Source organism: Myotis davidii, unplaced genomic scaffold, assembly GCF_000327345.1.
Source record: "Myotis davidii unplaced genomic scaffold, ASM32734v1 scaffold67, whole genome shotgun sequence".
NCBI classification, from domain to species: Eukaryota; Metazoa; Chordata; class Mammalia; order Chiroptera; family Vespertilionidae; genus Myotis; species Myotis davidii.
This window is the reverse complement of record NW_006298521.1, coordinates 80,897-93,891: the sequence shown is the minus strand read 5'-3', so window position 1 is coordinate 93,891 and position 12,995 is coordinate 80,897. Positions and strand designations below refer to the sequence as shown.

Here is a 12,995-nt window from a genome sequence, read left to right as displayed (position 1 = left end):
TCTGGGCCGTGCGCCTGGGCCTGTGCGCGGCCCCCTCAGGCCCTGGTGAGCGGGGCGCGGCCACCCCACTCCTGGTAACACTGTTATGCCGTGTTCCCGCTAAGCCTCTTTCCGTGCGTGGTATTTGCGTGGTCCCGAGCACATCGTGTATAAAACTCTGCTTTGTGCTTTGTTCCCGTTTAACCTTGTGGCATAGGCTTTCCCGTGTTTACGTCTTTGTCAGGATCACCTCTGCTCCTGCACGGAGCGTTCTGTGGAGGTGACGTAGCCTGATTCCTGAAGCCAGTCCACTGTTGTGCAGTTCTGAGGTCCGCCCCCTGGCTGTGATGTAATTTCTAAGTAAAGCCAGTATTTTTCAAACAGCGACTGATATATTTAACAATGTTAAATTTGGTTTAAAAATAAGAAACATTATTCCATCACCTTGAATCGCACAGTTTAAGCAGAGAATTATATTTTAGTTTTACTAAATATTTTCACCATTGTAAAAGTGAAGAAGCACCCCCCACCTTATCCTCCATTTAAACTTAGACTCGGTTCTGAGGGGCACTTTGGACCCACACCTGCAGAGACTGGATGTGGGCGGGACCCCGGGGGAGGCGTGATGACACGTGGGAAGGTGAGGGCTGTTTTATGATTGATTCTCATGATCTGCACGTGTGAGCTCAAATTTGCTTTAACATGTCATTTTCTCCTAAAATCATGACTTTGGAAACCTGTGGAGTGGGATTGGAATAAATGCATGTACTTACGAACATGAATATTTATTTGCATTTTCCTATTTGTAAGTCAGAATCTCAGAAGTAGGGGTTGCTCTAAATGTGTTCATTTTGCCCGGAGAAGACCTTGCTGGTGCCGGCCGTGGAGCGGGGAGTGCCCTGGCGTGGGCATTAGCGCAGGCTGGCGGGGGGAGTGGCCCGGGAGATAAGCAGGAGCCCGTGTCAGCCGGGCGGGCGCCGCAGCCATTCTCCTGCCCGTGTCCATGATCGGAGTGACTGTGGGCTGTGAGTGACAGGGAGGGGAGAGCTGCTGCCAGTTTCTCACGATAAATCACAGTTAGATCATTTGTTTTAACTTTCCTTGTCGGCATTTAAGTTTTACCTCATTGCAAAGGCATTAAACATTGTCGAAAATATCTTTTTAAAAAGGAGTGACACACCACGTCCGTAAGAGGTAGGAAAACCAGACAGAAGACCACCAAGGAGCCAGAAGGAAGACGAGCCAAGCAGAAACCAGCTGACCCGGGTCCACAGGGCCCGGCCCCCACAGCAGCTCCTCTCAGCGCCAGAGCGCCGGCTGCGCAGACCAGCACTGGCCCTGAGGCCGCCCTGCACGCCCGGGGGGAAGGCATGCGCAGTGTGTCCTCTGACCACAGTGACTTTAAGTTAGACCCCAGAATGAAGGAAAGTCGAAGAACTTGACAAATAATGAAAATTGTAGAACACACCCATAAAAAGCATTATGTTAGAGAAGAAAGTAGAAGGAAAATTAGAAATTACTTAGAAATGAGTGAAACTAAAAACACAACATCCCACAACTTACGGGATGCAGCTCACGCAGCGCTCCAGGAGAAATTTACTGTAAATGACTGTGTTAAAGGAACGCCTCAAATCATTCGCTCTTCAATTTCATCAACTAGAAAAGGAAAAACACACTGAAGCCCAGACAGGCAGGCGGAGGGAGACAAAGGCTCGGACAGAAACAAGTGAATCGGGAAAGAGAAAAACCACAGAGGGAACCAATAAACCAAAGATGGTTCTTTAAACCACTCAGAAAAGTGGACAAGCCTTTACCCGGACGACCCAGAAAGAAGGAGCATCCTGTCCCTGACAGCGCGAGGGCTAGAATGCGCAGCGCGAGGGGAACGCGCGGACAGCTCTCCGATTAGGTAGCGGAGATGGAAGGAGTCGCGCCCAGAAAGACAGTTCCCCAACAGCCAGGCCGTGGCGCCACGGGCTTGTCCAACGCCAGGCCTGACGCGGCTGTGAAGGTGTATCTGAGATGGGACGAGACTGGAAGGACGAGCCTTTGCATAGAGCCAGCCGCCTGCACAGTGGGTGGGCCTCCTTGGATAGGTGGCGGCCCTGAGCGCAAAGACAGGTTCCCTGGGGAAGGAGGGAAACATTCTCCTCTGATGGAAACCCAGCCTGAGCGCCCAGCTGTCGGCCTGTCCTGCAGACCTCAGCCTTGCCGGCCCCCTGACTGTGCGCCTGTCCCTCACAATAACTCTCTCTCCCAACGTGTGTGCACATGCCTGTCAGCATCAGCACCTGTGTGGACATGTACAAGAGCAACGCAGCTACGAGACTGAGTTCTTGGTTTAAAGAATTCCCACAGGAAGAGCTTAGGACAGCTGACTTCCCTGGTGAGTCCCACCAGGAATTAACAAAGAAGTCTCAGCACCCCTCACGGATTCTCCCAAAAGTAGAAGAGGTGGGATACTTTTCAATTTATTCTGAAATCCTGATACCACACTGAGAAGAGACATCCCAAGGAAAGAAAACCGCAGAGTAATGTCCCTCAGGAAGATGGATGTAACAGTCCATCTGAATGTGGCAACACAGCAAAGGGTTAGGCATCATGACAAGTGGGATGCAGCCCAGGAATGCAAGGTTGGTTTAATATATGAAAATCCATGACTGCAGTGCACTACATGATTAACAGAATAAAGGGAAAAAACCCACAAGATCATCTCAATTGATGAATATTTGACAAAATCTAACACGCTTTCATGGAAAAAACACACATTCAACAAACTAGGACTAGAAGAACTTCCTCCTATGAGAGCATCCGTGAAGACTCCTAGTTCACATTGGACTGAACGGGAAGGACGGAAGCTCTCCCCCAAGGTGTCGGCATCTCCGCCCTGTTCAGCGGGCACGGGTTCCAGCCAGCGGCTCAGCAGAAAGGAAGCAGTGGTCCCCGGATGGAAACGAGGAAGTGATCTCGTACATAGAAAACCCCAGGGAACCCACTGACAGCCAGGAACACTAATAAACAATCAGCCCGGGGGAGGGAGTCGAGATCCAGGTACTGAAATCAGTTGTGTTTTTCTGCACTTGCAGTGTACAACCCGAAAGTGAAACTGTGAAACGATTCCACTTACAATAGCATCAAATGAATAAAATAGTGTACATTTAGCCAAAAAGTGGAAGGTTTGTCCTCTCCAAACCAAGCACGTGGTTGAACTGTGTTAAGGCAGCGCTCAGTAAGGAAAGGACGTCCGTGTCTGTGGTTGGGGGAGTCGGAAGTGCGTGGATGGCAGTCTCCCCAGAGTGACCGAAAGACTCCCTCCGTCCCGGGCAGAATGGCACCTGGCTTGGTAGCAGAAATGGGCAGGTTTGTCTAAATTCATATGGAAATTCAAGGAATCCAGAGCAGCCAGAACAACTACTACAAAACTGCAGTAAAGAGCAAGTGTCACTCTGGCACGTGGACAGACACGTGGCTCATGGAGCTATAGGCTTGTGTGGCGTGGACCTTCATCTCGATGGTGATTGTTTGACAGGGACGCCAAGACCACTCAGGGGCGAGATGGTCTTTTCCACAAATGGTGCTGGGACATCTAGATATCGACACGCAGACAACTAAAGTCCATCCCTGCCTTGCACCGCAGACAAAATAGGTGACCTGTGAGCCTCCTGTAAGATACACAGGCCGGGTCGTCAGCCGCGGCGAGGCTGTGGTTGCGGAGGTGTGACACCAAAGGCAAAAGCGGCGAGAGAACGTAGGCCAACCGCCCCGAGATGGGAGCTCCCTGCGCTGGCACCGCCGAGCGGGGGAGTCAGCACAGCACGCACTGAGAAACGAGCATCTGCAGCAAGCGACGAGCTCTCACCACTCCAGGCCCCTGTTAAACACGGCGGAGCATTGGAATCGGCGCTTCTTTAGGGAACACACACCGCAGATACGCTCACGGAAAGGCGCTGCCATAACCGATGGGGTGCAACCCCAAGCCTCGCCGAGAGACCCCATGCGCCCGCGGACGGCGGCGCTCACACAGGAGGCACAGACGTGGATCTGGCGCGTTGCTGGGGCTGTAAACTGTGCAGTGACTCCGGCAGACTGCCTGGCGCTCCAGCCCACGCGGGACGTGGTTGTGTGGGACCAGCAGCTGGCACATGGCACTGTTCACCACGGGCTCGTCAGTGCGAGGTATGAGTAAAGGGCGCTGCGCCAGCGGCAGGCGGGAAGAAAGGACAGCATGCCTCACGCTCCAACGCGACGAGCCTCGGTGCTGGTGACAGAGCCATACAGAGGGCCACACGGTCCCTCCCGGCCACAGGGAATGCACGCAACAGACGGTCACAGAGCACAGCGTGGATGCTGAGCGTGGTTGCTCGTGCCACGGAGAGTCCAGAAATCCCGGCGCTGCAGCCAGGCCTTGGAAGGGAGGCCTCCTCCACAAGTGGGAGCCCACTAGGAGGTGCTGGGGCGGGTGTGAGCGGCCCTGGCAGGTCTCAGGAATTCCACGGACCCCCTTTCCCATGTGAGGACCACAGCCCCGGGGAGCGTGCTTCATGATGATGTGCCCTTGGGGCCCAGTGCCTCTGTCAGCTGTCCAGTCCACAGAGCTGTGCGCGGGCAAGCGTCACAGGGCGACTAAGGGCTTCTCGTTCAGCCCCCAGGCCGCACAGACCTGACTGCTCACCGATGGGATCGGTGCCGCTGCGAGCGGATGGCCCGGTGCGTGCTCTGTGTGCTGGTGCCTGTCCGTCAGGCAGCCTGCCCCTCGGCCTGGCAGTGACCACAGGGGCCCTGCTGGCGAGTGGCAGGACGGATGGACGGCCCAGGGCGTGGTGTCAGGGGGGCTGAGGGGTGCTCGGGAGGAGCAGTTCTAGTGGGGCTGCGGGACGCTGGGCGGCTGGGCGGTTACAGCTCTGCCCGTGCATGGTTCCAGGCCTGACACATCGGCTCTCGCCTCCAGGAGCCTTCCCACCCCCTCCAGGCAGGATGGGCCTTCCCCGGTGGAAGCCAGTGTTGTGGCCCCTCCATCCAGCTCGGCCAGCATGTCATGGCACCTCTTCGGGCTGTGTTTGGGCGCCACTCCCAGGTCTTGCAAGCCCGCTCCATCAGGAGAGGTCGTCGGTGCTGGCAGGGACTTGGTTATCACAGCGATGCAGTCGTGACCAGCAGGAGAGAGGCTGTGTGAGAGGTTTCTTCTGGGCCGCGGCCCCGAGGTGTTCAGGGAGCCCCCGGTTGGCGGGGGGCCCGGCTCACCCCCTGGCACGCACTAGCACGTGCTGCCCGGCTGGTTGGCGGCTGCGATGGACGGAGGGAAGGTGCCACAGTCTGTCCCGAGTCCTGCCTGTCCCTGCTGTCAGTTCTCCCGTGTATGTGCCTGCGTGGTCAGTGCCTTCTCCTCTCTGCTCTGCTGCAGCCCCGCCCAGGCAGGGGCAGGTCGGGACCCTGAGCCCTGGAGGGGAGGGGGCAGCATCCTAGCAGCTCCCACGGGTCGGTGTCAGTGCCTTCGTTCTCGTCCATCTGGACCTGAGGATGCGGGTTCCTGACCGTGAGGGAGGCGATAGAAGACACACTGCGAGTGGAATAAGCAGTGTCTTCACGTGTTTTGGGGCATAAATTAGGAAAATGCTTCCGAATGTCACAGCCGATTGGATGGAAACGCCTGGCCCGGGGAGGTTGAGGGGCCCCGCCGGGGCCCAGGGAACTTTCGGACCAGCGCTGGCAGCGACGGGGTTAGCCCGGAGGGTTTTATCGAACCACAAAACCCTATTTATAGCCCATGTCAGGAGCAATTAAACTGACGCGTGATTAAGAAAGTGTAATAGTTGACTAATAAGATGCGGTCTGACAGCCATTTCTCCTCATCGGAAAGCGCGTTTATGCGTTAATAACAGCGAAGGCTGGCCGCGGGCCCTGCTATGGGTGATTGCGCGCTGCAACGCGGCTCTGTCTAGCGTTGCGCCGTGTGTTCCTTATGAAAAATTAAAATGCCAATTACGACTTTTTGATTTATTAGCGAAGTGGCTTGTTAATGTTGACTTACTGCAAGCAGGGCTAATTAGCACCTATCGATGTATCTGATTAAAGTACCCCGAGTGGGGTCGCGAAAGAAAGGTCAGGCAGCATGAGTTATTCCTCGGCCGCTCCGACGGCTCCCGTGTCCGCGAGGAGGCGGCCCCTCACTGACCGGAGGTGTGTGCGCTGGGCGGCGCTGCCCACAGCAGCCCCTGCCCCCCTGCACCCCTGCCCCTCTGCCCCTCTGCCTCCCTGCCCTGGGGCGCTGGGCGGTGGCAGTTGTCCTCTTTCAGCTCCGTTTCTTATCTCTGTGAAGAGCAAATGGATGGTTAAAACCTTTTTGGAAATAAGCAGAGATGTTACAAAGTGGGGAACACGATTGAATAATAAACTTAAAAAGAAAACCCCAGCTAGTTCACTAGTAATGGAAATGCAAATTGAGCCAATAACGCAGTTCTGTTTTTATCTGTCAAGTTAGCAATGGTGAAAAAGGACCACCCTCCGTGCCTGCAGGTGAGGAGATTGGCCCCACGATCCGGGCACAGCCTCCTGGGAGGGGCTGCGCTGCTTGGGAGGCCGGTGCCTTCTCCGTGCTCCTGGGGCGGGCGGCCCTCAGAGGCGGCTCTAGTGCGAGCCCCGCACCGGCCCGGCACCGGGGAGCCCCCCGTGTGGGGCGCTGGTTTCCAGGCAGCCGGGAGCGTGACTCCATCACATACCTCCCAGGGGTGACAGTGAGTGGGGCGTGAATAAAAACAGCAGGACCTGTCGCCTACACCTGTCTGTGGCCCGGCCGGTGGCTCGGTGGCTGAGCGTGATCTAATGAAGCAGGAGGTCACGGTTCAATTCCCGGTCAGGACACAGGCCCGGGTTTCAGGCTCGATCCCCAGTGGGGGGCATGCAGGAGGCAGCTGATCCATGATTCTCTCTCATCGTTGGTGTTTCTATCTCTCCCTCTCCCTTCCTCTCTCACATCAATAAGAAAAAAAAAGTGTGTGTGCGCGCATGAATGTCATCCACTGAATTCTTACCCCCGGCTCAGCGCTGGAGTCCCCCCTGCGCCTCAGAATGTGACTGTATTTGGGTAATTACGGGGGTGAGTGAGGTCACGGGGGTGGGCCCTGGTCCAGTGTGACTGTTGTCCACATAGAGGAGGTCAGGACAGACTCCATGGCTTTTGTGAAATCCCTGGGAAAGGCATGCTTCACGCTGTGTCCCACACAGGACCTGGGGCCTGGCTTGCACTTTGTAGCCCGCACAGTAGGACCACACACCACAGGGCCCCGGCGCTCTGAGGGGTGAGGAAGGCACACCCTGCCTGCAGGAGGGAGCGGTGGGTGCGCCGATGGTGGGTGCTGCAAGGGGTCCCATCTTGGTGCTGGATGGCGCTCTTGCAGAAGGCGGTGCAGACACACAGCCTTCCGGGCCGGGTGACAGCGTGACTGCGGGCGGCGGCCTGTCCCAGCGTCTGCGAGCCTGCAGGGGCCCAGGCGCCCCCGTTGCCACCCACGGGTCGGGGGCCCTAACGGGAAAGGCCAGGGCCTCCCACTCCCCTCCCTCTGCCTTCCCGAGCTCCTTTGACACTGTCTGCTCAGGTCCCAGGGGACCAGACCCCACCTGCCCTGCCCGCCTCCGCTCTTGAGCGAGCCCGCAGTCTCTTGCTCCCGCACGTTCCTCTTCTGGTGTGTTCAGTGTGTCACGGTTTCTCTGCACCTTTGAGCACCCACCCGGCTTGGGCTTGTCCGAGTCCCTCATCCTGGTGGCCTGTGGTCAGCGCTGCCCTGATTGCATGGCCCTGGCCTGCGTGGCAGCCTTTCCAGCACCCCCCTGCTCCCCAGGGCCTCTGAAGGGGCCACTGGGTCCACAGGCTTCTTGGGAATGTTTCTTCCCAGCTGCCCAGCCGCCCTCAGAGCCGGCTCCCCAGGGGAGGAGGGTGTTGGGCGGGAGCTGTCTGTGCTCACGCGTGGCCATGGCCACTGAGACCCGGCTGAGGGCAGGACCCCAGCTGCGTTCCCGGCTGAGCGGGTTTCTTCCCGCCGCACCCACAAGGCTTGCGCAGCTTCCCTCGGGCAGGGCATGGTCCGCGCTCCGCACAGGTGCCCGTGTGAGGCGCAGGGCAGGGCCCAGGTCCACACATCTGCTTGGTCTGCCATCTTTTTGAATCTTGCTTTAGGGACCCTCCAGCTGGCCTGAAGTGTGCAGTCCCGGGCCCTGTCACCCTGGACACTGGGGACACCGGGCGCTTTCGGGCTGAGCCTCGCCTCGCGGCTTGTGGACGAGAGCACGTCCCACGGGAGTGTCTGGAGATTGCGTCCTTCCGAGCAACCGAGTCCTGTTAGTCGACTCAGTGTGGGCACTGCCATCAGCAGAGGAGGCCAGACTTGACTGTCGCCGGCTCAGCAGGGCCGCGCACGTCCCTCAGCCAGGGGATCTGGGCTCTGTTCCTCTGGGGCTGTGAGCTCGCTGACGTAGGCCGCTCGTTCGCCGGAGCTCCCGGGGGTGTGGGGACGTGGGCATGATGGAGGTCACTCCTGTCCTGGAGGAGCCTGGTGGGAGCGGGGGACAGAGCAGACAAGTAGGACATGGTGGGGGCGACACGTCCGTGACACAGGCCAGGAGGGAGCCGTGGTGGTGCGGCAGCCGCCTGTCACCCGTCCTCGGTGCCCATGCCCAGAGCCTGGCCCCTCATGCTGGGGGGGTCTGGTCCTGGCACTGTCTTTCCTGAGGTGAGGGCCTCAGTGATGCGCCCAGTGTGTCTGTGCCTCGGGAGCGGTCGGGGTGTGCGGGCCCTGGCGGGGGCATTGGCCCTTCCTTACCCGGTCGGATTCCTCACCACCTGCCATGCTTTCAGGCACCAGCTTGGTGAGTGACCCCGATGGGCAGGGGACCCGAGGGCTTCCCCTTCCCTCTAGAAGGGCCCGCTCCAGAGCCTGGCCCAGGTGCCTCATGGTCCCCGAGACCCCCTCCTGCCTCAGTTGTGCAGACGTCCTGAGCAGCTGCCCAGCTCTGGGCTCTGCAGGCCCTTCCTCCCGTCATCTGTCTGTTCCTGGGTGCTCAGTTCTGTGTCTCCCAAGGCTCAGCTCGAGTGCCCGTCTGTGACTCCTGCCTTGTGCTCTCCGAGCTGCCTGAGCTGTCCCTGTCACACTGTGACGCACACTCTCTACCTGGCTGGGTCTTTTTAAAAAGTAAATTTAAAAAAATCCTCACCTGACCGGGACTCTGACCCACAGCCTAGCCGTGCCCTCACTGGGTCTGGAACTGCCACCTCCTGGCGTAGGGACGACGTTCCCGCCCTCTGGACACCTGGCCTGCCCGGCTGGATCTTATTTGCAGACGTGGCCATGGGAGCACCATCTCCCTGCAGATGCCCCTGCTCAGCGAATAGCAGTGACACAGCCAGTCGGTGCAGGTGGAGAGTCAGTGGGACCAAGCGGGGCGGGCCTGCCTCAGCCTCCCCCCTGCCCTGTGTTCTTCTGCACAGAAAGTGCTCCATCCGCGTTAACAGCAGTGTCAGTGTTTCAATAGACAGCATTGCTGTTAACCAACACTCCCGTCACAGCCACGTCAGGACCAAAGATCCAGGCAGCGGGCCTCACAGCTGCAGCAGCTTCCCCACTCGCTCCCGCCCCGTGACACCCGGGACCGTGGCGGTGGTCAGTCTGCACCTGCAGGTGGACAGTGTTTATAGCTGGATTAAACATTCCGCCGCGAGTCCCATTTCATCACAGTGCCAGTTGCTCTGCTGAGCCGGAGTTCTATGAATTTACAGCCTTGGACGGTGGCCGCTCTCCCCAGCAGGACTGTCTCTGTGGACCTGAAGTCCGTGTGATTAAGGGCTCACCGCCCCGTCACGAGCTGCCAGGTGCCCACCTTCAACTCCTCGCGGGGGGCGTGCGGGAGACGCGGCTGCGGACGGTTCTGGCTGCTGGTTCTGGCTGCTCTTCCACAGGCGCTGGCTCCGAGCGCTGTGCCCGCGGCGTGTCCTGGAAGCCCTCGAGGTCCGGGGCACGGCTTACCCTGGTGGTCCCGGTCCCAGCAGCCATCGGCTCACCACGAGGGGACGTCGCTGTGCCAGGCCTCGTCCCTACCAGACCCTGCCAGACCCTGCTCCCAGTGAGGTGCTCCTCCGCGGGCCACCTGGTCCTGGGCAGCGAGCCCCCTCGGGCGACCCGGCGCTCGGGGGCAGCTGTGCTCACAGGCGCTATTGCCACGTGACGGGGGAGCGGGGGGGGAGATGGGGGGATTGTTCTTTCATTGGCGAAGTCATACTGTCTAGACTTGTGTCTGCCCAGGGAGCTCAGTGGGCGCTGGCTCGTGCTGCCCTGTCTCAGGCGCAGTGAGACCCAGGCAGAGGGCGTGGCTCTGATTTCAGGGGAAGGTTGGCACCTGGCTGTGCCCTTCCTGGCCAGTGCCCAGCTGCAGCCTTGCCTGTCGGCTACTCAGCAAGGTTCAGATGAGTGGCCCGCAGGAGGCGGCACCCAGAACGTGGAAGCTGCGCTCTGCCCGTCGGCGGCAGCTGTGCCCCCATCTGGGCCTCTCCTGGGCCTCTGCGCTCATCACCACGCGCCTCGGTGCTGGCCCGCCGGCTGCCTGCTCCTGTCCCCACCGCCTGCTCCTGCCTTTCTGCTTTTTCAAATCGCCGGGCAGGCCTCTGAGTAAACGCCTTCACTGCATCACATCGGAGAGTAGCAAGTGGCCCACGTGAGAAATGACACCTCCAACAGACCGCCCACATTCCTGTGGACAAAATAACGAGCCAGCTACACATGCGGAGAAATCAGCGCGGCTCCCGCCGCCTGGGAGCAGCCGCGTCCCGCGGACCTGGCCGTGGGCCCCGCCCCTGTGCACCAGGCGGTCGCGTCCTGGACGGCTCTTCTCCGCGTTTACCTTTCATCTCGGGAAGGAGGCATCTGAGAGCCTTGAAGGGCCTCGGGGGAGAAGAGTGGGCGGAAAGGGCCTCTGAAGAGGCTTCTGTGATTGCTGTTGACTCAGCGCTGGAGTTGGGAAGTCACCCAGCTGCTCCCGTGGGTGGGGTGTGGATTAAGTTGCAGGAACTCTTCCCAGCGAGGCCACCCCCTCAGGAGGCCATTTCTACCATCTGTGACCTGGCTCTGGCCCAGGAAAAGCCTTATGCTGCTCCTGCTGGGGGGGTGGGGTCTGGTGGGTGGGGGAGGCCCAGGTGCCTCTGGGAGACTCCAGCCCACAGCTGTGATCGGGGAGCTCCCTCCTTCCACCGAGGCTGCGGGCGGCCTGCGGGCGGCGGAGCACACAGCCTGGGTCTGAGATGGGCCCCCTCTCCCGTCCCCCAGCTTCACATCCCCGGGACTCTGACACTTAACATTTATGTTTTCAATTTTAAAGTTGTTTTCCTTGCAAAGATGCCTTGCACAATTGCAAAGTAAAACAAAAGCAAATTAAAAACAGGATACACCATTTTTAGGTTCTTGTGAGTGTCATGCGGCTGGCGGCTTCTTTACGAGGGTCTGAAGTCAGTTTGTCCGAATGTCCGCTAGCATTTCAGCGAGGCGTCTGTGTTGCGTCTTTTGACCTTAATGGTGTTTCCTCATTAGGTTTTCCCACTCGAGGGACATCGTGGGTCTCGTAGCCCCTCAGACGCCTGCGCGGCTGCCTTCTTGGATCTTTGCTTGTCAATCGGGGATTTACCTGCCGTGGCTTTGAAACCTCTCACCTTGGAAATGGTTTTAGAGGATTATCACTGAGCGCGTGTGGAGTATCTTAGAATCAGGACTTTAAAGTGTTACCGAGAACTTCCAGACCCGTTAGTTATAAGTAATTCATGTAGGTTTTCTCTTATTAGAGTGTGCATTGCTTGAGAAGCAATCATTTACAACATATTAATTATGCTAATTAATTGGAAAGGATTCAGAATATTCATTATCTGCGTCTGATTAGGTATTGAAATTGAGAAGCACTAAGTGATGAGGTGGAAGAGACATGAGTCACCTCCTTAGATCAAGAGAAATGGGCCCGGAGAGGTGACCGCAGAGCAGCCTCCTCCGCGCCTGTGTGTCCCGGGTCTATGTCCCGTGTCTTTGTCCGTGTCCTGTGTCGTGGTCCCCGGCTAACTCCGTGTCTTTCCCATGCTCTGCAGAGGAGGAGGACGTGGACATCGCCGATGTGTCCCGCGTGCCTGTGGACGTGCTGCGCAACGTGGAGGCCGACACGTACTGGTGCATGAGCCGGCTGCTGGATGGCATCCAGGTGAGCCAGGCCGCGGGCGCGCCCTCCTCCGTCGGCAAAATGCACAGGCCTCCTCCAGGCCTCACTGCCCCATGTAGGGGTCCGCAGGGAGAGGCCGAAAGTGTGCACAGGGAGGGGCTCGGTGGAGGAAGCCGGGATGACAGGCCGGGGACGGGGGCCATGTGTGGATGCTGCAGGGCGTCCCTCAGGTACAGCGTGTGTGTCAGCCACTGCAGATGTGCCCGCAGGGAGAGCAGGGACAGCCTGTCACAGACGCCAGGGCACAGGGAGCCCGTGGAGAGGGTCATGCTCCACAGGCCAGCTCCCTGGCGCTCGGGACCCTCCGACACCAGCTGAGACGCTGGAGCCCGGACCAGCCCGGGCCTCATCTCCAGCTCAGCTGGAAGGAGAGGGGTCCAGGGGCTGCTCTGGTGCCGGGGAAGGTGCCTCCAGGCGGCCCCCGGGCCCTGACTGGGCCTGTTGGTGCAGCCAGCATGGCGTGGGCAGAGAGGGTGGACGAGCCGGCCTGCCCCCGCCTCATGTGCGCCGAGTCCTGCTCGGTGGGGAGCGTCTGGGAGCTGGGACCGGAGCCCCGGTCGATACATTGACCGCTCGTGGAAGCACTGCACAGGGTATTAAACAGAGAGCACGTGCCAGGTGCCTGCGCGCAGCAGAGGGTTCATTAAGAATGAGTCATTGAGCAGCAACTTGAAAATGAAAATGGAAAAAGACTCAATTTACAGCAGCATCGAGAAACGTAAAATCCATGCTGCTGCCCCGATGGATAGTTCATTCCCCTTAATTACCGAGCAGCCTCC

The 12,995-nt window shown here is 58.8% G+C and overlaps 1 protein-coding gene across 1 annotated transcript in view; it reads left to right on the top strand.

Moving 5' to 3' along the window:
- TBC1D22A (TBC1 domain family member 22A) overlaps nt 1-12,995 on the top strand; it is a 185,264-nt gene that overhangs the window by 106,812 nt on the left and 65,457 nt on the right. Inside the window, exon 10 of the mRNA XM_015570730.1 lies at nt 12,089-12,198. Within this exon, the coding sequence (XP_015426216.1) occupies nt 12,089-12,198 (110 nt within the window). The remainder of the gene's footprint in view (nt 1-12,088; nt 12,199-12,995) is intronic.